This window comes from Chiloscyllium plagiosum, unplaced genomic scaffold (genome assembly GCF_004010195.1).
Source record: "Chiloscyllium plagiosum isolate BGI_BamShark_2017 unplaced genomic scaffold, ASM401019v2 scaf_5790, whole genome shotgun sequence".
Lineage (NCBI taxonomy): Eukaryota > Metazoa > Chordata > Chondrichthyes > Orectolobiformes > Hemiscylliidae > Chiloscyllium > Chiloscyllium plagiosum.
This window is the reverse complement of record NW_025212027.1, coordinates 1-25,000: the sequence shown is the minus strand read 5'-3', so window position 1 is coordinate 25,000 and position 25,000 is coordinate 1. Positions and strand designations below refer to the sequence as shown.

Below are 25,000 nucleotides of genomic sequence, written 5' to 3'. Positions count from 1 at the left end.
AAAAGGTAGAATTCTTATCTCTGCAAACAAATGGGAGCTTTACAAATAAACTAGGAAGATCTAAGTATCCTCCACCCTGTTTTGCTGCAGGATGGGAAGGCATTGAGATGCAGATCTGGTTGAAATTGGCAATATATCTTATGTTTAGCCACCATTTCAGATCAAAGGATCTAAGAAGGATGGATAACAAAGCCAGAGAGACTGAAAAAGACCAGGGCCATTTTATCTTCCAAATGATAAAATGAATCATTGGGACTGAAAACCATTTTGTTACTGTGCTTCAATGAGAATCAGAAGGTTCTTTAGCTAATGGCTATTTCCAAAAACCTTATGATCTCATGATTGCTCCAAGTTTTTTGGTCATTCTGAATATGACGAATATTTGTCCTTTGTGAAAATCTTGATTTTTAAACTGCGATTTCACACCTTTATTTTGCAACTTCTTTCTCATCTCTTGGAAGGCATTAAGTACGATGCTCCTGGAACAGCAATTCTCTCATAGCTTGTCCAAACATATTTTCAGGATGATAATAAGACATATTTGGTATTTGGTTTCCATTCTAAACACATGCCAAAAAAGAGGGCCGCAGTGATAAATTTACAATCAATTCTACTGATTGACTGATTGTAAATCTCACTGGAACTTCTGGCACTTAGTTCACTCAACGTTTTCTACTGAGGTAACAGTGTGAGCGGGATGATGTTGCCGTCATAGGGGTATGGTTTTAAAAACTGTATAAAATTGACAGGGTGGTATGGCTTTAAGAAATTTTCAGTTAAGTTCAGTCAGGTTGTGGCATTTCAATGTACTGCAGGCTACCAGTCAGAGTGCAGCACAGAATGTTTGGCAGGAGAAAGAAATGCATGTTACTCCAGAGAGAAATACCCAGAGGAGATGACTGTTAGAGGTTATTTGCTTCATTTTCAGAAGCATCTGAAACTGATTACAATTTGGATTAGCCATTTAGTCTTTGTTTTGTATCATCTTCTATCTAAATGTATCTACATGATGCATGTTCATGCAATTGCATCAACCATGTGTTGCAGGATACAATTGACATCAGAATTGTTCTACTGTTGATTGTGTTTTGAATTCATCTCACTTCACAGGATCGCACACAGCCCTATCCAAGGAGATAGAGCACTACCTCAAACCAATGGATACACACACACACACATATCATTCAATGTTAACATTGAACAATATTTTAATAGAATTTTTGTTCAGTTAGATTGAAAATATATATTACTTTTGGCACTCTGGGGAATTATGGTACCTCAAAAGAATACAGAACTCTTTGATACTACTGCTGGTTATCCTTGGAGATTGTGATAAACTAGTTTGTTATTATAAACAATGTAACTGTCATTTACTTACCATACCTGTGTATGATTAACTAAGGACAATAGTACATTGATCTTAATAGCCAGTAACACTGCACAGTAGTGAATAATCTTGGTCTATCTTTAAAATCTTCCTTTACCTTGAAGGCACAAATGATTGCTTTCAAAAGAAAACCTCAGTACTGTGGACACTAATCTGCATGATTCACTCAGCACTCTATACCAGAAGCACATACAATGTATTGGGCCTTGGAACATGATAATACAAATATAATTTGTGATAAAATAATATGGTTGACTATTATCCAGTCCAAATTAGATGAAATCCAAATGAAGCAAGGATACAGCTCATATCCTGTCCATGGCTCCTCACAGCACAATCCTAGTAATTTTAGGGCTATAAAATTTCAATCTGTGATCTCCTTGCCTTGATTCTATCATAAGTTATTGATATTAAAATAACTTTATTTGCTGGTTTCGGATTTAAAAACAAATGCGCAACAGCATTGAATGTTTTAATTTCCAAAATCTACTCTTGATCTACACAATTCAAACAGAATAAGTCAGCAAATAAGGAAAATTCATGTGGGGTTATCTTTGATCCAGGGCCCAGATTTCCAAGACTTGGAGTCACACACAGCCCTCAGTCCATTGGTTTGCTACACCTACTCCAATGAGTCAAGAAGAATAACATGGCTACTATTATCCTAAATCTTATTCCAGGCAAGATTCTCATCACTACCTGCCTGAAGTATTCTGTATATTCATTCTAATTTCAATTTAAGTCCAATTTAAACTCCAAATGAAAAAGTGAAAACTAACCTTTTGCTCAAGATATATACATATGTGCATGTCATGTACAGGTCCTCATGCAGATATTTTAAAATTACTTATCGATTCATCTTATTTTATAATAAGTTTATCCTGAGAGAAGTAGAAATGGCAGCCATGATACCAACACTAAACAACTGGAGCTGGTTAGAAAAGAAATGAAGCAGTGGTAAGCAGGTTGTTTCAGAAGATAGATTTCAGCTGTAGAATCCATCTATGCTTTCCAGCATATATTTATATTTAAAGGTTTTTGATTTAGAAGTAATGTTGAAGAAGCCTTGATAAATCACTGCATTATATCTTGTAGCTGATACAGACTATGGTGTAGCTATGACACCATAAATCTTCAAGGTGGTGGATGCTGTACCAATCAAGCTTTCTTTGGGTAGTGTAGAGCCTTGTGGTTGTTATTTGAGCTGCACTTATCCAGTCAAGAGGAATAGATTCCATCACATTCTTGTCTTGTATTTTTATAGATATGGGTTTTCAGGAATGAGTCACTTCCTGCAGAATACCCACTTTATAATCAGTTCTTGTAGCTACAGTATTTATGGCACTTGTCTTGTTATGTTTCTGGTGTATGATAAACCCCTGAGATGTTGATAGTGAGGAATTCAGCAAAGCCATTGAATGTCAAAGCTAGGTAATTACTTTCTCTTGAGTCACTGTCTGACATTAGTGTAATCTGATATTATTTCCCTAACATTATTTGGTCTTCATTGCAGGCATGGAAGATGACAGTGATCATCTGTAAACATCAACATGTATGATGAAGACAAGGTCAGTGATGGGCCTAGCGCATTGCTCTGAGGAACTCTTGTAGTCAAGATCAGGCTGACATGATTGGCCTCTAATAACCTCAATCATCTTCTTTTGTGCTATCTCGTGCTCTAGTTTTCTTCCCCTTGACTTTACATTTGCCTAGCTTTGTGAGAACGTACTTGATCAAAGAATGCCTTGATGTCAAGTCAAGTCATTCTAACATAACTTCACATTTGGAATTCAGCATTTTTGTGTAGCTTTGAACCATGCTATATTGAGGTCTGGAACCTAATGCTCCCAATGGAACACAAACTAAGCATCAGCAAACAGGTTACTCATAAGGACTGTTTGATAGTATTATCATCAATGCCTTTTATCATTTCTCAATGATTGGAACTGATGGGATTGTAATTGGCTAGACTCGACTTGCCCTGAATTTTGAAGCTAACCTGGGTAATTTTCCATTATGTTAGTCAGATTCCAGGGTTGCAAATGAACGGATAATCTTGACTCAGGGGCGCAACTAGGGCTGGAGCATGCCTTCAATAATATTGCTGGTATTGCCAGGATCCATGGATTTTGTTGTACTCAGTGCTATCAGTAATTTCTTGACTTCATACTGAGTGAATCAAGTTGATAACCTGTGGACCACAACCATTGACCAAAGTGGATCTCTGAGAATCCTCTTCCCATTGTTTGTGTAATTGTCCACAGTCACACCATGATTGGATGCGAGAGGACTGCAGAACATTGATCTCATCCTTCTTATTGAATCCCTTATTTCCACATTTAGCATGCTGGCTCCACTGTTTAGCACATGTGCTGTAGCCTCACCAGATCAGCACCTCATTTTTAGGTTCACTGGTGCTGCTCCTGGCATGCCCTCTTGCACTTCACATTGAACCAGGATTAGTCCACTAACTTGATGGTACTGGTAAGGTTGTGGATATACTGTGCCATAAGGTTACAGATTGTGGCAGAATCCCAGTCTACTATTGATGATAATGCACAGCAACTCATGCATACCCAGTTTGAGCTGTTCTCAGACTATCCTATTTAGCAAGGTAGTGCTGCCACAAATCTGAATGGAAGGTTTCCTTGGTAAGAAGATAGGACTTTACCTGTATAAGGGTTGTGCAGTGGTCAGTCCTCAGCACTGTCACAGACACATGCAGCTGTCACATGTAAATTATGGTCAAGTACAATTTTCACTTATATTGGTTCTCTCATCACAGTCACAGACCCAATCAGACAACGCTATTCTGCAGAATTCAGCCAGTCTATTCAGTCTATTCTGAGCTAACCTTGCTGATGGATAATGAAATCACCCACATGACGTTGGTATGATTTGTCTCCCACCCAAGGGCCATATCCTGTGCCTTTGCAACTTCCAGTGTTCTTCCAGTACATAGAAGTGCACACTGTTTGGTCATCAACTGAGATAGACAGATGGGTGATAATCAGCAGGAGGATTTCTTGACCATGTTTGAACTGATGAGACTTTATGGGAACTGCATTAAATACTGAGCACTTCTATTACCAACTCCTTCTGACTATATACCACCATGCTACCACCTCTGCTAAGCATGTCATAGCACATATATACTCAGGGAAGTTATGAAGGAGTCTTGCAGATTGGCTGAGAGGTATAATTCCATGAGTATTGCCATGTCAGGTTGTGGGACATCTCTTCCAATCTTGGCACATGTCCCCAGATGTTTATGAAGGTGGACTTTGTAAGGTTGATTGGTTGGATGTGTTTTTAGTATTCTGAAAAAACACATTGATGCCTGGTAGATCATCCACTTTTATTTCTATTGTGGTTTTGCAGAAATTTGGCACAACTGAGTCATTACAAGGCCCTTTCAGTATGCTATTCAGAGTCAAATAAGTTTGTCTAGAGTCGCATAAAGGCAAACCAGTAAGATTGGCAGACTTTATACCCTATTAGTGAAGCAGATGGATTTTTTGAACAATCTAATCATTTTATGGTCATCTTTACTAACTCTATATTGCAGATTTATTTCATTAACTGGGATTTCAACGCCTGTTTCTGAATTAGGCCTTTGTATTACTAGTCCAGTAACATAACCATAATGCTACTGTACACAATTTTAAAGTCAACATGCTGGTATAGCACTACAGCCTCCAATTATCATGTTGCCAACTTTTGTGCAGGATCTTTTGTTTCAGGATAGGGACCCCCATTACAGTCATATCTGTTTCCTGTTTATGAACAAGTGCCAATGTTAGACTGGGTCTGATCATCCTATTTTGGGGACATGATGCAATATAAACAGAATGAGGTTGTATTTAATCTGTGCTAATGTACTTTCAATTCAATCTGTTCATTTACTAAATGCCTGATTTTATTGGTACACGAAAGTTGTTCAGTCCAGGTATTTTAAAGTTAATCAGTAGTTGAAAGCATGTACACTGCAGGATAAAGATAAGAATATGCCAGTGGATGACATCAAGTACTGCTGATGTCACTTTGTTAATATCTCTGTTCCTAGGCAACAGCATTGCCTGTTTGTGAATCCAGACTGTAACCCAGAGACTATAAGCCAAGCTGACATTAAATTCACCTCATCAGAGCAGATTGCACAGTGAATCAAGGCAGGAAATGCAACACTTCAAATTTGACTTAATCTTTGAATCCATATCCGTGACGTTATACTTGTATTTTGGGCAGACACAGAGGACTGAAATCTTGGGAGAATCTGTTAAGTATAACATAATGCTCTGTAAAAGAATAACATCAGGTTATTTCGGAGATCTAAATTATCATCCTTCTCATTATCACTATTTGCAAATACAGTTATTGCTTTTCTGATTTCCTCTTCCTTCTCATCATGCAAATATAATATCCCATTAATTCTATGATAGTGTCTCAGTCACTAACTGTGGAATCCCTCGCATTATAAACAAGATGCATTCACAGTGCCTTAACAATTGGTTCAGTATGGCCTCTGGAGGTATTACACTGGGATTGCTGCTACGCACACCAAATGCACAAGCATTTGCTTTTGGTCTGGATAACTTAAATCTCAGTCCACCATATAGGCTGGTAAAGTGCTTTCACATTGCTGGCCTTTACAGATTTACCACAGATCTATGAAAAGATAAAGTAGAGGAAATGACTTTTGGACATCAAAGTATGCACAAGATTCAGCATGAGAAAGCACTTTAAATCTTGCAGTTGCATTACTATTACCATTGATACCTGCTATCTACCCCACAATAAAATAACCCTGCATTTGTGTGACTTTCCTCACATGCAGCAAAGTGTTTCAAATTATTTCATGTTAAGAGAAAGTACCAGTCACTAAGCAGGAGTTTAAAAAGATAAAAATTAATGAACTTGGATAGGTGTTTAAAAGGGTAAAAGTAAATAAAGCAAACTTCAATATAAATTGGGTGTGCAAGAGAAAGCTGAGGTGAGGGTTGAGCAGTCCATTCTGGGTCCGCCTGTAGATGATGAGGTGAAGTAAGAGATGGATTAATGGATGTAATCTTGCCATTGAGGATAGTAAACCGAAGAAGGACAAGGGTAAAACGAAATACAGAAATTATCGGTGAGTGAGAGAAGAATAGTTTTCATTCTGTAGATAGAAAGTAACAGTAGAGAGATTTGGGAGTAGAAAGGGAGAAATTCAGAAAAATGGAAATGAGGATGGGATGTGGTGGGAGAGGATACAGGCAACTTTCAGAGTCTTACAGATCTCAGAGTCAAGACTTGGGGAAATTGGTCCACAAACGAAGATAATTTTCAAGGACTAGAGTCAGGTGTGATTAGGACTTGGTGGAGGATAGAAAATAGCCAGTAGCATTTTGGATAATTTTATGGTAATAGAGGTTGCAAAAAGAAAGATTGGCTGAGAGGATTTGGAATAATCAAGTCTGGAGATGACAAATGCAGAATGAAAATTTTTGTGGCAGAATTCCTAAATTGAAATGAAAGATGTTATAAAGCTGACAATTATGAAAAAAGGCCCAATATGATGTCCAATTGAAAGAAATGAAATGACTCTGGTAGAGTGTATGGAAATACAGACATATTTTGCTAGTCCTGTCAGCACGAACAATATGAGAACTGATTCAGATAGAAGTTATGGAATTGGCAGAACTGGGACTTTGGTACAGTGGTTAGAATATGACCAGCCTTTATGATTGAATAAATCTAGGAATCTTAGAAATTTATAATATCTTGTATCTTCACTATGTTGAGCAATCAGTTCTGTCAATGGAAACTTTCAGAACATGCATTTTGCATTTTTGACATAGTTTTATGAAAAATACATGTACAATGCTATCTGGAATTTGTGATGTAATGCTATCATCATATTTCTGGCTTCATCTATTTACCCTCCTCTTTGTGTAAATATGGTGAAGCAAATTACAAAACAATACCATAACATCATTCCTTACCAATAGGTTTTCTTTTAAAGGTTTGATACATTTCCTGAACTAAGAAATGGTTAGGTTGGCTGAATTTTCCATGTTGGAAATCTAGACCTTTCCCTCATGAAATGGATCACTGAAGTACTCAAAGTTTCCTTTGATTTCATCTTAATCTGCTAGAAAACTTGCAGGATGTCACCATTACTGAAAAGTGAAAAAGCAGAAAAAGCGAGATTAGTGTTTACGAAGCCAACTGTCTGCTGCCTGTTAAGCTGTTTTTTACAGTTGAGTAACCTGTTTGAATGTCACATTCACATAAGGAAAAAGATAAGCCACACCCAGTAAGTGATGCACACATAATACCTGATGTATTTTGTTTTCTCACATCTGTTGAACCAGTTTTTCAGAAAGTACATTGACTTGTCATGAAGCTTTTTCTTCAGAATATTGTCTTTTGCCAGAGGCTGGCATCAAACACAGCAAGGGAACTAACTTCAGATAAAATATATTCTTGTTTTTTAATCAACTGCCCCATTTAAAATATATAGCATTTCTAGCTCAGTGACACAGAAAGAATATGAATTCAGGCCAGATCATTTTTAAAGAAATGGGAAGCATTCTATTTGTTCTGGATATAAATGTCAGAATGAAAACAATTAACAACACCCATGCCCATTGGAAATGTCAAGGAATTCTGGTTTAAAAAATGTCAAATTGAAGTTGAACAATTCCTTGTTTTCAGGCTGCAATATTTCTAATTCTTGGCAGCATGAAACAAATTTCTAGGTTGAGCTAAGAAATTTTACTCTGAGTTAAAATCTATTTTGATTATATTTACATATTTATACTGGATCATTCAAAATGCTATGTTAATTTGACCATGTAAATTAGGCATGAAGCCAGAGCTCCAGCTCTATGAATGAGCCCATTACTTTAGCACTAACACTTAAAGGGGAGAAATTCAATGTTGTTTTGTCACTTTTCTGGTTGTGGAAGGAAGGATGGGATGCACATTTCAAAGTGCAAACTCTTGCAGCTGAAGTCTCCAGAAATGCACCAACTGTCAAATTGAGCATCCACCCGAAGCAACTATTAGTAAACTTACACAATATAAGACAAGATCTTAATGTCAATTAAAGAGTCTTGATTGAAATTTGTGCACAAATATGCAGAGATTCAACTGTGCATGCTTCAGCCACTTATTCTGCATTCACTCTGTCTAACAAGTAGACCTTAAATAGTTCTCCGAAAGGCCCTCAAACAAGGCTAGAAGACATTTTACAAGTTACATCCCTATAGAGCTAGGAATAGCAAAACGTCTCCTCCTGGCTCCATAAAATACTGTTGCTTCCACTGGCAATTGGGAGGTCATGTTGCGGCTGTACAAGACATTAGTTAGGCCACTTTTGGAATACTGTGTGAAATTCTGGTCTCCCTCTTATCGGAAGGATATTGTGAAACGTGAAAGGGTTCAGTAAAGATATACAAGGATATTGCCAGGATTGGAGGACTTGAGCTACAGGAAGAGGCTGAATAGGCTGGGGCTATTTTCCCTGGAGCATCGGAGGCTGACGGGTGACCTCGTAGAGGATTATAAAATCATGAGGGGCAAGGATAGGGTAAAAAGACAAGATCTTTTCCCTGGTGTGGGGGAGTTCAGAACTGGAAGACATAGGTTTAGGGTCAGAGGGAAAAAATTTAAAAGGGACCTAAGAGACTATTTTTTCAAACAGAGCATGGAACGTGTATGGAATGAGCTGCCAGAGGAAGTGGTGGAGGCTGGTACAATTACAACATTTAAAAGGTATCTGGATGGGTATATGAATAGGAATGGTTTAGAGGGATATGGGCCAAGTGTTGGTAAATGGGACTAGATTAGGTTAAGATATCTTGTCAGCATGGACGAGTTGAACGGAAGGGCCTGTTTCCATGCTGTACATCTCTATTACTCTATGACCAGTGCAGCACGATGACTCAGTGGTTAGCATTGCTGACTCACAGTACGTGGGACCTCAGTTCAATTCCACCCTCAGGTGACTATCTGTGTGGAGTTTGCACATTCGCCCGTGTCTGCACGGGTTTCCTCGGGGCGCTCTGGTTTCCTCCCACAGTCCAAAGATGTGCAAGTTAGGAGGATTAGCAATGCTGAAATCATTGTCATGTTCAGGGATGTGTAGACCAGGTAGAATAGCCATCGGAAACGTGGGTTTACAGGGTGGAATGCTCTTTGGTGGGCCAATCTGGACTCGATGGACTGAATGGCCCCTTCCACACTGCAAGGATTCTATGATTCTAATTCATTTGTGAATGCAATTTTTGAGAAGATTTGCAGCTCAGGTTGAGGTTCACATAAGTTTGCTCGCTGAGTTGGCAGATTTGTTCTCAGAGGTTTTGTCACCAGGCTCGGTAACATCATCAGTGATCCTCTGGTGAAGCGTAGTATTCTGTCCCACTTTCTATTTGTGTGTCTGATTTGTGTTACTGATTGAGGATGATCAGCCATGATCATAATGAATGGTGGTGCAGGCTCGAAGGGCAGAATGGCCTACTCCTGCACCTATTGTCTATTGTTTATTGTCTTGGTTTGTTACAGTGGGTGGTATCATTTCGGTTTCTTTTTCTCAAAGATTGGTAAATGGGGTCCAAATCAATGTATTTATTGGTGGAGTTCCGATTTAAATGCCAGGCCTCTAGGAATTCCCATGCATGAAACTGCTTAGCCTGTCCGAGGATGAATGTGTTGTCTCAGTCAGAGTGGTATCCTTCTTTGCCAGTGTGTAAGGATACTAGTGATAGTTGGTCATGTCTTTTAGTGGCTAGTTGGTGCTCATGTATCCAGAAATTCTAGCCACACTACTATACATCAAAGACATCTCAGAGATGACTACCAAACTACTCCAACCCCTTGAGATCATGGTAGCCACAAACCCATCAACACACTGAAACAGCTACTGATGAACCTAAAGGACCTTGTACCAAAAACCAGCAAAACAAATGTCATTTACAAAATACCCTGCAAGGATCGCAAAAACACTACATCAGACAGACAGGCAGGAAACTAGCCACCAGGATACATGAGCACCAACTAGCCACCAAAAGACATAGTTGAAACTTTATTGCTGGAACAGCACAGCAGGTCAGGCAGCATCCAGGGTAACAGGAGATTCGACGTTTCGGGCACAGGCCCTTCTTCAGGAAATAACCAACTATCACTAGTATCTGTACACACAGATCGTGAAGAACACCTCTTCAACTGGGACAAAACATTCATCCTAGAACAGGCTAAACAGAGACAGACACAGGAATTTCTAGAGGCCTGGCATTCAAACCGGAACTCGATCAATAAACACATTGATTTGGACCCCATTTACCAGCCTTTGAGAAAAAGAACCGGAAATGATATCATCCACCGTAACAGACCAAGGCAGACAAATAGAAAGCAGGACAGAACACCAGTGCTTCACCAGAGGCTCACTGATAACATTACCAAGCATGATGACAAAATCTCTGAGAACAAACCTCCCAGCTCAGCCCAAACTTACACCCTCAATTGTAAATGCAAATGAGGACCAAGGCTGAATGTTGATTGGGCCTCAGGATATTGATGCACAGAGGCAGCACTTTGGTGAATTGCCACCAATGTTGGGTGTGGAACTGATGTCTTGGCCATAATTCTGTGAAGACCACTGAATTGATTAGATTGGCATGAGATATTAGAACATTAGTTAGTTCACTGATCTTGGGATGACAGAATCACACATTTTTCTGGCATAGAAAGGGCCATTTGAATAATTGTACCTGTGCCAGCACTCTGAAAGGGCTATTTGCTCATTCCCATGATCTCTCGATACTGTTGGTGATGATCTTACATTTATATATTCTATTTATTGACTGACTGATGAGTGAAAATTGTTATTGTGTTTGCATTATAAATCCCCTTTAATTTGAAGGTCTCGATTAGATCAGTTAACCGTTTATACTCTATCAAGGACTTCATTATTTCTAACCTTTTCTCATTGCAGGAATCATTTTAATGTCTCGTTTGCACTCTTTGTCCTGTATTTTCAACGTGTCTTTATAAAAAATTAGGCTTACAAGTGCTTATGTTTTTACAGCTTTGCTAAAATTTATAGCTTTGCTGTTTATAAGATTTATGTGGATCTAAGTTCATCGTTTTTAAACTCGCACTATTTATCTTTTCTTATAATTGTCGGCATTAAACTTTTCCTGATTTCTATCTGCCCGCATTTACTGCTCTATATTTTCATGTTGTGCCTTACAGTCCTCTTAACCATTAACCTTGTTCCGTATACTCAAGTACAGGTTTATCTACGGAGAAAAGGTGGTCCTGACTCTGATCGTTGTGCCGAAAATTGCATCGCCTGAATCACGGCTAACTTATCTTGTATTATCTTTAATGAGCATGTTTTACCGCGGAATATAAATACGAAATAAGTTTTTTCACGTTTTCCTGGTAGATGTCAATTTCAAGATGGTACTCCACAACCATCTGATGAAGGAGCAACGCTCCGAAAGCTAGTGCTTCCAGTTAAACCTGTTGGACTATAACCTGGTGTTGTGTGATTTTTAGCTTTGTACATCCCAGCCAACACCGGCATTGACAAATCAATTTCAAGAGATTGCAATTGACACACTACATTCTACTGACCTGTTCCTTCTCCAGCGCAGCGTAGCGGTCAGAGACGAACATATAACAAGAAAAACTCACGCTTCTAAAATCGACCACAGTGTCCTTATTTCACGAACAATTGCTACAAGGAACAACTTTCCCTTTCGCGGCGAAGAACAGATTAGCTTCCTGAGCTCGATCTGAGTGGTAGTGGGTTGGGAGGGGGGAGATAAAGGGTGTTGTCACGTTTCACTGGACCTACCGGAGAACTGTGGTGGAGTTGAATTTGTGCGAAGTAAACTCCGCTTCGTTCTATCTGTTGCAGATAGGGCCATTCCTCAGAGAGCAAGTGCTAACATTATTAAACTTTTTTTTAAAAAAAGCAGTAGTGTAAACAAAAGAGTCAAAGCGCATTTTATTTATAGTTCAGTTTTACACTTGCAGCAACAGCTTAGAGGCAGAATAAATAAGCAGCAGCTTGTGCTATTTCCTGCTAAGTCAAGAGTTGGAGATGAAAGTCCTCCGCACGGTTTAGCTTTACCAGGCACTGAGAGACTCCGCCCAGCCTCCGAGTGACGAAACCCCGCGGTCGCTACTTAAAGGGACGGCAGCTCGGCAGCGGGAGGTGAACACTGTCCTTCCCTGGCTCTGCTTAAAGTGGAGCCTAGCTCATTCCCCGCTCCAACACAGCGCCTGATGAGAGCGGCGGACCTCACTCCCATTTGCAAGGCCGAAGTGAGCGGCCCCTCGCTCCATGCTCTCACCGGCGGCGTCTCCCAGCTCCCCCCAGCCTGACGCTCAACTGGTCGAGGGCCAAGGTAGGACTCAGCTCAGTCACTTCCAACAAACTGCTCAGGTGAACTTCGTGGGAAAATCCCTAGTCCTGGAGTTATTAGACACCCCTGCAGTGCCGGAGGATTTTTGTCGGGGTTTGGGGGAGATTTGAAGTCTGTCACCCTTCCTGGTCATTGCGATCATTGGTGCTAAACATTTATATTTAACATTTCTAAAATCAGACTGGGATTCCTGTCGATGGACGTGTTTAGAATCGGTGTGCTGCATACATTGTTTGTGTTTTTAAATTTAATCAGCGCTCGACCGAGTCGTACTTCCAGCAGCGGTTCATTAGCTGTTGGGTCGGTTTAGTTTTGTTTTTGCTGAATAAAGCTCTTGTTGCGGGGAAGTTCAGGGCGATTTGCCGTGAAGTTGCTGAACTGGAGTAACCGCCCAATTCCTGAACCGCCCCGAACTCCCTTCAGCAGTGCCCGCCCGCCCGCAGCTCCTGGGAACATCCCATTCTGCACGTCCGAGGTTTGAGATTAATTATCCTGAACATTGTTGGGAGCTCGCCCTACGTGCCTGAGGGGAATGGGGGTGGGGGAACAGGTCCTGGGGAGAGAGAGAGGGGAGGAGTTGAGAGATTCCAATCTTTATTTGAACTGAACACCATTTTAATCGAGAGAGGAGAAGGAGGAGGGGGGAATTTAAAACAAAAGCCAAACTTGTTGAATGACTGTGGGTCTTTCTGTCAGCAGGTCAGTGAGTCCGGGGTCGTGGGCAGTGACCGCAGTATGGAGAAGAGTTTACATGTGTGTTGCTCACGGCCGGCCGGCGCTAGGCTGCCTCTCCCTGAGCTGGAGTGCTCCAGAGCGGCAGTGGGGACGTGCCCCTCGGAGCTGCCCCTCTCCTGCAGAGTGCCGCCGCTCCTCAATACTTTCCTCAAGAAGAAACACGCGCAGAGGAAGTTGGAGGTGAGGAATCTCCGAGCGCTGGGGTTAATCCTCACCAGCTTGTTACGGTCGGACAAACTGAGCGACGGGGTGTTCCTGTGCGGCAGCTGTGTGGAAAATCGGACCGGTTTGTTTGAACCTTTGAAAAAGGATTCGAAGGAAACTCGAGCGTGCCCGATGTCAGGAAATGATGTTTCCACACTGATGCCATCTGCGGGAAGTCCTGGCCAGATGCAGCCGCTGCCGCCACTGGAACACGATGGCCAGGAAACTGGGCTCCCAGCTGATCGATCCTTTGCCACAGAAGCATCAGCTATTATCTCCACGGCTGCAAACTTGCTGTTCCAGAACCCAACTTGCTATTCCGCCCAAGATGCTATCACCACGGAGCGCTGTAACAACACAGCCCAGCCGCATGTCAACAACTTCTGTCAGAGCTCCCCCTCTCACGACCTACTGCCCAATGTGAAGGCCGAGAAAGATGTAAAGACTGGCATTTTTCAGGATAAGAGCGAGGAGGCATCCATTGACCTTGTCTTTGATCTTTTGACTCAGTTACAGTATCACACCCATCAGGAAGATGGAATAGAGATATGTGATGAATTTTTGCAGGGGATTTGTGTTTATGGGAATGACTGTCTGAAACATCACACAGTTCTACCTTATCACTGGCAGCTGAGAAATATAGGAACTCAGACTTGGCAGGCCCTGTCTGACGATGCACAAGAACATTTAGAAAGACTGTACTGCAATCCTGAAAATGACCAAGTCAAACTTCAATACCAGTAAGTAACAGAGGCAGGGTACCTTTTTTTTGTTTATCTTGTTTTGAAAAGTTCCTCTAATGTTCAAAATTTTAAAGTGCTGAAATCGGCAATAAAAAAAGTTTTTATTTGAATTTGATCATTTCCATGGAAAAGGTAGATGGAAAGCTGTCTGAGTAAAGACAATTTTAAATTAAAAAAACGCTTTTGGTAAAGGTGAGGCACCCATAAGGGAGCTGGCTTGAATGTCTGTTGAATTTCAGTGGGAAGAGAAGCCCAGTTCTATTATGATGTTGTGTTTCCCTAGTAACAAGATGCAGATAACAGCATGCTGCGCCCTTCCAAAATACTTGTAAACAAGTTAGTGCTGCATATTGCTTGCATGGTTACCACACTATTGGTTAGTGCTGTTAATCATTTGTGGGTAACCTAGCTTTATTGAAAATTTGTTTGAACACAGGAAATTGCCTGTTCAGCACCTCCCTTGCAGAAAGGTTGAGTGCAACCCAGCAGTAGTCAACTGATTAGACATGTCTGCATAACTCGAACAAGTACCTGTAGATTACCTGACTCTCATAGTTCTGACCTTCAGCAAATGTATAAAAATAAGATCAACGTATCATTCTTGTACAGAAATGGCTTAAAAGTGATGGTATGCAAGCATAGAGTGATGCATTCCAGATTTAAAATTCTAGAATGTAATGTGCTGGCTTGTACAGCTGTCAGTACTATACCAGCACATACCATTCTACTTTGAACCTTGTTTATATATCATATCTTGTTAGTAACTGAGTGGCTTGTAATGACCCTTCTGAGCACTAGAGAATAATTTTGGAATTTTTGCTCACTGCTATTAGAAGGCTAAAGTGAAGCTTTTGTTTGAACTCAGAAGTTGCTGAAAAAGCTCAGCAGGTCTGGCAGAATCTGTGAGGAGAAATCATCAGACTTAATGTTTTAGGTTTGGTGACCCTTCCTCAGACCCAGACCTACTCTGTTTTCTCTTTACAGAGACTGCTGCACCTGCTGAGCTTTTCCAGCAATTTCTGTTTTTGTTCCTGTTTTACAGCATCTGCATATTTTTTTTATTTTATGTTTCTTCTTATCACAAAATTGTTCACTGGGAGGGGCGCACCTGACTTGCTCCTAGGTCTCTGTCAAAATTGCTTTTATTCTGGCTACTTGTATCCATGAAGAGCAATTGGGATAATTCAATATCTCACACCCTATTCCCCTTCTGCCATGTCATGAAGCAGCTCCAGAAGAATGAGTTTGTAATAAATCATGTGTAGTTACTGGGGGCACATTTACTTTCTATCACTGTGGTAGATATAAATGTAACAATACTATAATCCACAGGCCACAGTAATTGTTTAGTATAGTGCGTGTAAGAAATGTGAGCCTCCTCAGATTGATTAATTCAGTGACAATTTTCTGATTAATACTGATACTTAAGTGTTTTGGGGATAGTTGGATGGTCTTCAATTATGACTGGACAATCATATTTCCTTGTGTGTATTGTAATGAAAACTGAAACTACAAGTATTTCTCGATTTTATTGAGATTCTTGCATAACCTAATGGCACAATAGATGCAATGCAATTTTTTTTTGCAGGAAAAATATTTGTTGATCTATAATGTGTCTAATATGAACTCCAGGATTAGTATTTTAAGAGTGACCTGAATTGCACTTTTAGAATTCTTCAGTTATCAATTGGCTTTAATTGTAAATAGATATTGCCACATATCTGCTTGCATTGTAATTTTTATACATTAGGAAGACTAGACATGCTGTGATTTAGCATTAGAGATAGGGTATTCTAATCAGTACAGTATTAAATCGATTGTGTTCCAGTCATGCCTTGTCATTGAACCTAATCTTGGATAAATTAGTTCCTAAAAACACAGAAATAGCTTGTGTAACTTTTCAAAAGTTAACATTTTTTGAGATGCTTGTCTTTGGAAAAGCTAATGGGTGAGGTAAGATCTTGCAAGAAATTTCCTACAGGTAGGATGCAAAATCAACTCTTCAATTCCACAATGTGATGCATTGGTGGTTGCTGGTGACCAGTTTAAAATACTAATACAGTCATTTCTAAATACTGCTAATACTAGTTGAGTATTATACATACATTGGAGTTTTTTTATTTTGAGCCTTTTCTGAAAAATGGTGCATGTTAATGACAATTATTTTTGAATAAACACCTGGACCAGAACATTGCTTTTTTTATAGATTGTGTGTTCACTGCAATATAAGATTACCTTAATGTGACATGGAAATTATACAGAACATTCCACCAATATTCTTGAGCCTGAAGTAGTACAAATATCTTAACCCTTACTGTACCAGTCACATTTTCTGTATCTATATGCAGCTTGTGTTTGGTTAAAAGGATAGTGAATGAGGACTCTTGGCAGATCCTAACTTTTAAAAAGACAAGTATTTATGGAATGTATCTGTACTGACCTGTATGTAGATTTGCTAAGTTTGTTTTGTCAGTTTTGCTTGTTAAAAAGAAAAACATTTTTAATGGAGGCCTGTTTTCACAATTACCACATGGATTAGTGCTGTAGGCAGCAACAAAATAATATTCAGGACACAACTGAGCAGTATGAATCACTAGTCTCAGCAATTGCTCATCTCTAACTAATTAGAATTCTGACAGTTATCTTTGTGTTGGGCTCAATAGGACATCTGGGAATGGCTCTGAGCCATTTCAAAAAATCAAATATAAGCTGAGGTAGAGGTGAATTCCTGCTATATTTTTGGAAACTTTAGTATAGCATAAAGTAGAAAGTATAATTAAACTACAGAGGCATATATGAACAAAGGAGTCAACACTTCTTTGCAATAAGCTGTACTGTTGAAAAAGTAACTGAGCATTCGCTATGCTATTGATATACTGTACACCAAACTGACCCATCATAAGCAACATCTGTTTTTATTTGGAGGATTTAACATGAAAATGTTAAATTATATATTTGTAAGAAAATAATTATGTTAAGTTGGCATAAGGGAAAGACCAAGCTTACCTGAGCTCTCATTTTAAATTCAATATAGTCTTAAGGTCATTCAAAATCTATTACCTCTTCTAATTCATACCAAGCCATGCTCACTCAACAAACCTATGCTCAGTAGTATACAATAGTTCCCAGTTAAATAACACCTCCGCTCTAAATTTCCACCATTAATTTAAAATTCCTTGGTTGACTTGCCTGTTGTTAAATCTCTAATCATCTTCAGCCTCAACCCTCCAATCTACCTCTGCTGCTTAACTCTGACCTCTTTAGCATTTCTGGTATAATTGCCAGACTACTGGCAGTACACATTCAGCTACTAAAGCTGTAAACTCTTGAATTCTCTCCCTAAATCTCTGCAGTTTTCTTCCTGCATTTCCACCTAAAGACGCTCCTTAATCAAACAGTTTGCCCTAACATACCTTTGTATATGGCTGATTATCAATTTGTTTTCTACTATCTCTGAAGCATCTTGGAAACTCTTGCTACATTAAAGACACTATATAAGTATTTATTGTTACATGGTTGAACAAGCCTTCCACATGCTGATGCATCAGGATTAGACCCTTGCTCGCCCACTACCTACGAGGAACCATATGGGGGAAGGCAAAAGCGTTAAAGCCCCACAGCCATTTTGGAAGATGAGGGGGTTGGAGTTGGTGATGGGGATGTATAGAGAATATTTCTCTGCTACACTTTTAGATGAGGAAAACCTATTCAGGAGACCAGACTGACTACACTTTATTACATGATAGTCCAGCTATCTATCTATCTATTTTTTATAAGATGTGGCCTGTCCTTGTCCAGGAAATGGTTCAGCTTTGTTTATTGAATGTATGCAGAGAATCAGCATTCATTGATTTGGCAACTTGTCCATAGATCTACTTTTCTCTGGTAAAATAATGGACCCAATGTCTAATCTTGCTGCACCTTTCTGTGATTTATGCATAAGAATCTTGTCATCCACAGTGCATCATCTGAAAGAGAATTGAGCCCTTTAACTGTTGCATTTATATCATTCAAATCTGGTTGAAATTGCATGTTTCAAACAAATACAATTTACTAAGCTTATCTGAGTAAGTAAGATTCTTTAAGCTGGAAATCTTTATTTAAGCCATGGTCTGAACCTTTTTCATTATCTTTATACCACCCACTGAGTCTGAGGACAAAAGCTGAATGCAGTGTTTTTATTTTTTATATAAAGCACAATGACAACATAGCAGCCACTTGCTCCACAAATGAACTTTGAAACGAATGATCAGTTAGTGCTTGACTGAGAAATGTTGGATATAACACTGGAAGAACTTCTTTGTTGTTCTTGTAGTGCCACAAGGACTTTTAGTATTCATCAAAACAGACAGCCAGAACCATGATTTATTCTCTAATCTAAGAAACAGTAATCTGTCATTATGCCATACCCTCAGAAGTGTCACTGAAGGCTCAACATTGTCATTTCTGACCAGAATGTGGGGCTTGAGCCTGCAACCAACCTTCTGGCCCAGGTTTGAGATTTTGATCAATTAAGCAATCTTAATTAAAGATGGCAGTTGCATGGAAAATGAGGAAGCAGGGAGAATGTTGTTGCTAAATATTTCGAACAAACTGAGATTTTACCATAATCATAGTGTCTGTTTTACATCCTTCTGAGAAGGAACTGTACCATTACCTCAAGCAGAAAGGGTGATTGCAAAACAACTGTTCTATATGCAATCCTAGTATTTCTACAGTTTTAAATGAGCTAACATCATAAATACTTCTATGTGAAGCCTACTTTTGAATTTTGCGGCAAAATATTTTTGTGAAATATGCATGATCTACTACAACCTCTTTTTTTTGCTTGACTGAACTGGCTGCTTTCTAATGGTGCATGTAGTGGTAATGGCATCAGGTTGACAATGTCACAATGGCTGAATGGTTATGTAAATAGGATTTGTTTGGTTAGAAACAGCTGAGAACACAAGACTTAAAGTTTCTATTGTTTCTCAGGAATAGAAATAACCTTGAGACACCTCAGCTAGAAACAATAAAATGCTGACTATGCAGCTGTCATCATCTGTCAAAACTGAAATGAGCTAATTCGAAATTAGACTTGTGTTTTTTTTAAATTGTGGCATCATTTTATTGTGTTCATTTCCTCATATCCGTTCTGACTTTTTTCCTCCAGTTTTCTCCCAGCAACAAGACACTTGAATCATCTTCCAGCAATTGTTCTCTGTTCATTATCCAATGCCTCACATCTTTGGGATTTATTCATTTAATGAGTATTTGTCACATACTCTACAAAGAAAAAGCACCAAACAACTAATTTTCCCATCATATGATGTCTTTATGTGCAACAAATCCTATTGATGGTCATTGGATAATGCTTAAGAGTGAGGAACTAGGCTAATTCTCTCATTCCTTAGTTTAGATTGACAGTATTAGTGATGCCCTGGCTGAGAGAGTGCACAGTACACTATAAATGGAATGCTTTACATTCCTGGCTTCTTTGGTTACTTCCATTATGGGAAATATCTTCACTAACTGAGTTCAGTGTGGGGCTTTTCTTATGTCAGATATCTGTTAGAATTCTCTAAATTCATTAAGATTAAATGTGTCAGTATCCAAATTTTAAAAATTATTTATTTCAGTTTCTTTGCCATAAAATGACAAGTTTATCCTAATTCCCTGTTAATAGACATTTTTATTTGTGTAATGAATATCCAGAATAAAGATTTCAATCATAAATAAGAGCAGAATTCAGGAAAAGTCAACACGTTCTGTTCTCCGTAATGGTTCAAGCAGCTATCAGTTGATAATTTATCCTCCTATTTCTCCCAATATTGTTGCAATAGAGCTGAAAAGTCTTGACTCATGTAAGATTTGTTAAATCCAAGTTTAAAGAGGGTTTCTTGGAAATTGCTCATCAGAGTTGAAATGAGATCAGTTGTTTTTTTTACCAATGTAACAAATCATCATTTTAGAAGACACTCGGGTGAGACTGTTGATGTTACAGTTTTTATTTGTGTTTCTGAGAATCAAGCAAGCTTGAAGCAGTGGCTGTAAATATGATGACTGAAGGAGATTGCAGCACTTCACAGCACTATTTTGAAATAGCTATGACTTGCCTTTAAGAAAAATGCAACATCATTTTTAAAATCAATAGTCTTGTGATGATGGGGATGTCTGTAGTGTGGAAAATACTATAAGCTTTCAAGTCTTTACATGTTTAAGTGAACTTTCACCCAATTCTATAGCTGTGGTTGAAGGGGTGTTGCCTCCACTGGGGTGTTTAATTAGGTGAAGTTTCTGTAACAGGCATGAATTCTGAACTAGTATCCTAATAGCCATAAAAGCAAGCTTGCAATTTTTGCAATTTTCAAGTTGTTTTTCTTCAAGATTCCTCAAAGACACTATTTGCTCTGGTGCAAATCATTTTACTGGCCAATGATCTGTTTCAGATAAAGCAAATTTTATTGGGAGCTCAATGTCCCATGATTTCTTTTCTGTCTTATACCTCAACATTAACAACTTGCTCCATATTTTTCCCAATGAAAATATTCCTAAACTTGCTGAGTTGATACATCAGTTGGGATATTGGTGAGAATTCTACACCCAAGATTATGTTTAGAGCTGAGTATGAATTTATGAAATTTTTCATTAGAAAACAGTGGAATCTCATTTTTGCCATTTACTATATTACCAAAGTGGATGAAAATTTGCCTCTATTACAACTAAAGAGCAGGAGTAGGAAAACTTCCTTAGAAGCCATTCTGATCCAGGTTGCTTTGCCTAAGTGAAATAAATGGTCGATCACGTGAAATACAAACACATGATTTGGTCCCTTGCCTACTCGACCATATGGCTGATCTGATTGTGGCCTCAACTTCACAACTGTCTACCTCTGATATCCTTGAATTCCCTTGTTTAAATGTGAATCTGTTACCTCTGCCTTTTTTAAAAAAACAATCTCCAGGATTCTGTCTCCACTGTTCTGTGGGAGTTTCACATACTCTTGACCCTCTGAGAAAAGTCTCCTCACTTCATCTTGCATGGGAGAGCCCTTTTAGAATAGCAGAATACTGTTTTCTCCCATAAAGGAAATCATCATTTCAGCATCTAGCTTGTCAGGTCTCCTCAGAATCTTGTATGTTTCAAGAATACCTCTCATTCTTAACTTCAGTTGATGCAGACCCAACCTATCATAAGATAATTCTCTTCCAGGAATCAGTTAAGTGAGCCTTGTCTAAATGACAAGGAGACCAAAACTTTGCACAGTACTCTAAATACCCTAATACTCTAAATTTTACCAATGCCCAAATGAATATTGTATATTCCATGTTTATAATAAACACGTGTTTAAAATTTGAATTCCTAGTCACTTGCTTTTATATACCCAGATTCTTGTGCACCTCAAAGTGCTACAATGTCTTGATTTTAAATTATATGCATTTTTCTATTCTTCCTGCCAAAGTGGACAATTTCACACTTTTCCATCTCCATATGACTAACTCCATCTGCCAAAGCTATGCATTCTACATTGATGTAGATTGTAAATAGTTGAGGGCACAGCACTGATCTCTTGTCTTAGTTCACTCACTGCATCTTGTCAACCTGAAAATGAGCCATTTATACCTACAGTTTCCTATTTGCTAATTAATCCTTTACCCATGCTAGTGTGTTCAGCCTTACACCATAAACTTCAATCGTCTGGTTTTATTGATAAATTGCTTTCTAAAGTTGTAGTTTTCTCGAGTCAGTTTTTTGTGCGTATTTTGTTCAGCACTTGGGCCTTGCCTAATGGTTAGATAAGATCTTTACAGACAATCATTGCAAAATCAATTCACTGCCTGTTCAGACATGGATGGAAGCACTTCATTCACTTAATATGGTGACCATGCTCTTTTTGATTACCTCTACCTCTTAAATTTCCTTGAACTACTTTGACTTCATGTACTATTACACATATTGTTATTCTGCTATGTGCAAATGTAGTTTTACAACATTCAGTGCTCAGGAACAGAAGAGCAATTGTTAACAAGCTTAGTTCTAATGAAAAGTGGTTTTCCTGGCATGCTTTCCTGAGCCAGGATGAGCTCCAGGCATCCTCTCATTTCATGGCCAAGAATGGTTGATACTTACTTATTATTGGGATGTGTGAATGGCTTCTTCCAGACATAGTCGTTTCAACATTTTTTCACAGGATCAGATCCAACCTGCTGAATCAGCTAGGTGGTAGACACCCATTCAAAGAACCAGTCTATCCTGTACACAATAGAATGTGGACACTTACTAACTTGTTAATAGTGGAAAGTGACTAATTTTCCATTTGTAGACAAATTATTAGCAGTAGGAGCACACCAACCCAAATTAAAACCTGGGGAAGATGAGATTTGGTTCATTCCAATCTATTCTAAAAGGATAAAATTTGAGCTACTTCCCATGACAAATTTCACCCCCAATATGTTTCCTTGATGGCATCAATAGTGAAAACATAGAGATTGACTTTCATCTAAATTTAACATTCATAAATAGTTTTACTTCGAACTTAATCTAATTTTTTTTCTGGATTTACAGTTTCAACTTTCTGAAAATCTTGGTAGAAACGATAAGCAATTTTTTATATATTCAGCAGTTAGTAGCTTGTATTTCATACAGTATAGTCACAGCCTATTGCTAGCAGATTTTATCATCTGTTGAACATTTGTACTGCAGATGGTTCTGGGTTTTGCATTTTGCAGCTTACCAATACTGAAAAAATGGCTGCCTGGTTTAAACTGCTGCCCATCTTTCAACTTACATGTGCAACTATTTAGAATTGAATTCAGGACATCAAAGGTATTACTTAACTATACAAGTATGTATGTTTGGTTGTCAAAGAATCCAAAGTCTGGAATCCAAAGTCTACAGCTCTATGACTTAATACAGCTGGATGATACCATTTTTGTCTGAAGATTTTATTTATTGTCTTGCATTGCAATTATTTCATGTAGCCTAATGAATGATACTAAATCAATCATGCTCTTTAATAGTTGCATTTTTATACAACATTAGATTGTTTACGGAACTTTTTGCATTAGAAGAGAAAATCTGCATTTGTAGGCTGGATTTCTTTTCTAATGAACTTTGTTAAGATCACTGGCATGAAAAGTATTCTCTTTTACAAACTTCGCAAAGATTTTGATTTTAATCTTGTTTCTAATTTTTAATGATTAGACAAAATGTAGTATTCCCAGGGATGATAATTCATATTTTATTGTTTTCTCAGGGGTCGTGTTTTCTCACTGGATTTTAACTTGATGACAGTTTATGATGCAGAATTCAACCAAGTGAGGAGATTGTCCACTGTTTCCTTGGCAAGTTCCAACTCTCAATTCCACACAGTTTGGAAGTACTATTGCAGGGAACACTTTGGCTGGAGAGAGTATTCTGAGGTAATATGAAATGGCTGTCATGTTAGCCAATTGCTGAAATGCAGATTGTCTAGGGATCAAATTCCTGAAAATTGTCATTTAAATGATGTAACAATTACAACATTAAAATGTTTAGATTGTAGCAAACTCTACTTTACGTTCTGTTCCTATGTGTGAAAGTAAATTGTGCTAAAAGAGCAATTGAAAGGTCATGATATTTCTTTCTTTTATGTATTTTATTGTATGAAGATGTTAACCTTTGCTTAAAATTGTAAATGATGAAAGACTACAAAACAGCAGTTGTTTCTATAAGCCTAACAGTAAAGTAGGTGAGACAACAAGCCTTCACTCAAAAGCTTATACTGTGATATAAAAAGCTGTCAAGAAAGAGAGTTATACATATTACAAAATCGAAGTATCAGCAGTTCAGTACATAACTGATATTAAAATCTGAGCACTTTTTCAAAGTTAAAACTAGTGTTCAGTATAGAAAATGATTTCTATCTCAGTGTTAGTAACATTGTTTCTCACTTTTAAAAAATGTATTAATTTGTAATTTCTAGGCCGTCGTTCAGTGTATTGAGGAAGCCTCATCCCGCGGAATGAGTGAGATCTGCTTCGTTATGCAGCAAAATAGATATATTCTGAATTTAATGGAGGGCTTTCAGCAGAATGCTGTATTTGGCACTCGGCAACGAATCACTCGGCGACCCATGTTTCGCTCTCGTGTACTGCTGTTACCTTGTTTACAGTAAGTTGAGCACTGAGTTTACTTGACAGAACAAAATAGTGTCTTGACTAGGTTAGTTAGTGACCTAAATTAAATATTCCAATGGAAACATTTTTTTTAAAAAGACACAAATTTACCTTGCTTGAGGAACTCTCGTCTTCCTAAATTAATCCATTTGGTGACTTCGAACGGTATGGCTGTATGACTCCTCATATGAATTGGCACAATTTCAATATTCTATCAAATTTACTGGCTACTGATGTGTAAATCATTTAGTATGCACTTGTGCTGTAGATGTGTTACCAAAAGTTAAAACCATCCTAACAAAATTTCTCCAGTGACAGCTGTATTTTGGAGGCAAATTTGTATTATATAATTGTGAAGTTTGCAAAATATTC

General features: G+C 38.5%; 1 protein-coding gene and 1 long non-coding RNA gene across 3 annotated transcripts; one reads left to right on the top strand and one right to left on the bottom strand.

The window, feature by feature from the left end:
* Positions 1-1,261: 1,261 nt before the first annotated feature.
* LOC122547260 lies at positions 1,262-12,437 on the bottom strand. The gene is made up of 3 exons (XR_006310940.1): positions 12,011-12,437; positions 7,369-7,545; positions 1,262-5,682 (listed from the first exon to the last, which is right to left on the bottom strand). It is a non-coding gene; the product is annotated as an uncharacterized LOC122547260 (long non-coding RNA).
* A 150-nt stretch (positions 12,438-12,587) lies between these two features.
* LOC122547259 (protein mono-ADP-ribosyltransferase TIPARP-like) lies at positions 12,588-24,654 on the top strand. 2 transcript variants are annotated; one of them, XM_043685898.1, is made up of 4 exons: positions 12,588-12,789; positions 13,507-14,486; positions 23,728-23,893; positions 24,436-24,654. In XM_043685898.1, the coding sequence occupies exons 2-4, from the start codon at positions 13,543-13,545 to the stop codon at positions 24,625-24,627; spliced, it is 1,302 nt and encodes a 433-aa protein (XP_043541833.1). In that variant the 5' UTR covers positions 12,588-12,789; positions 13,507-13,542; the 3' UTR covers positions 24,628-24,654. The 2 variants fall into 2 exon arrangements, with proteins under 2 accessions (XP_043541833.1, XP_043541834.1); XM_043685899.1 differs by having other exon boundaries at positions 13,504-14,486.
* Positions 24,655-25,000: the final 346 nt, after the last annotated feature.